General features: G+C 42.4%; 1 protein-coding gene across 1 annotated transcript in view; it reads right to left on the bottom strand.

Annotated features, from left to right (window-relative positions):
• Positions 1-559, bottom strand: part of LOC108686536 (L-asparaginase) — a 4,454-nt gene that overhangs the window by 3,638 nt on the left and 257 nt on the right. Inside the window, exons 2-3 of the mRNA XM_018191893.1 lie at positions 425-527; positions 24-360 (exon numbers count right to left, since the gene is read on the bottom strand). Of these exons, the coding sequence (XP_018047382.1) occupies positions 24-360; positions 425-469 (382 nt within the window). The 5' untranslated portion in view covers positions 470-527. The remainder of the gene's footprint in view (positions 1-23; positions 361-424; positions 528-559) is intronic.

A 559-nucleotide genomic window follows, 5' to 3' on the forward strand; every position in this document is an offset into this window, starting at 1 on the left:
TTGTCTTGAATCTATATAGCAACCTTCAATCTTGACGTTTGCCATGGCGAGAGGTGAAAAATTCGGTGACTGGAATGCTTCGAATGATGTCGCAGACGCCTTGCTCGTCCGATTGCCGCGCAACAAGTTTGTACCGAAGAACACGCATACTTCAGGTATATTGTAATTCGCCGCGATTACGAGAGACGCGAGAAAGTTATCCAGACCATCGCTTCTCGTGTCAAAAATCGGTACTTGTGAACCGGTTAGGATGACAGTCTTGCCTAGAGCCTCGAGCATGAAAGAAAGAGCGGATGCAGTGTAACTGAGGGTGTCGGTGCCGTGAAGGATCACAAAACCGTCGAAGCGCTCGTAAGATTCCTACAAAAGAAAAGCTCTGAGAATTGCCTTACCATAATTTAATTTATTTGCGAGTATGCTTCACCTTTATTAAACACGTATAGAGAGCTTTGGTTGCAAGTTTAATCATTCTTTCCTTGTAACTTGAGGATTAGATTTTAACTCGAGTAAGATTAGATTAACTGGAACTGTTTAAAAATATCGAGCATGAATCACTTGA

Source organism: Atta colombica, unplaced genomic scaffold (genome assembly GCF_001594045.1).
Source record: "Atta colombica isolate Treedump-2 unplaced genomic scaffold, Acol1.0 scaffold187, whole genome shotgun sequence".
In the NCBI taxonomy this organism is placed as follows: Eukaryota; Metazoa; Arthropoda; class Insecta; order Hymenoptera; family Formicidae; genus Atta; species Atta colombica.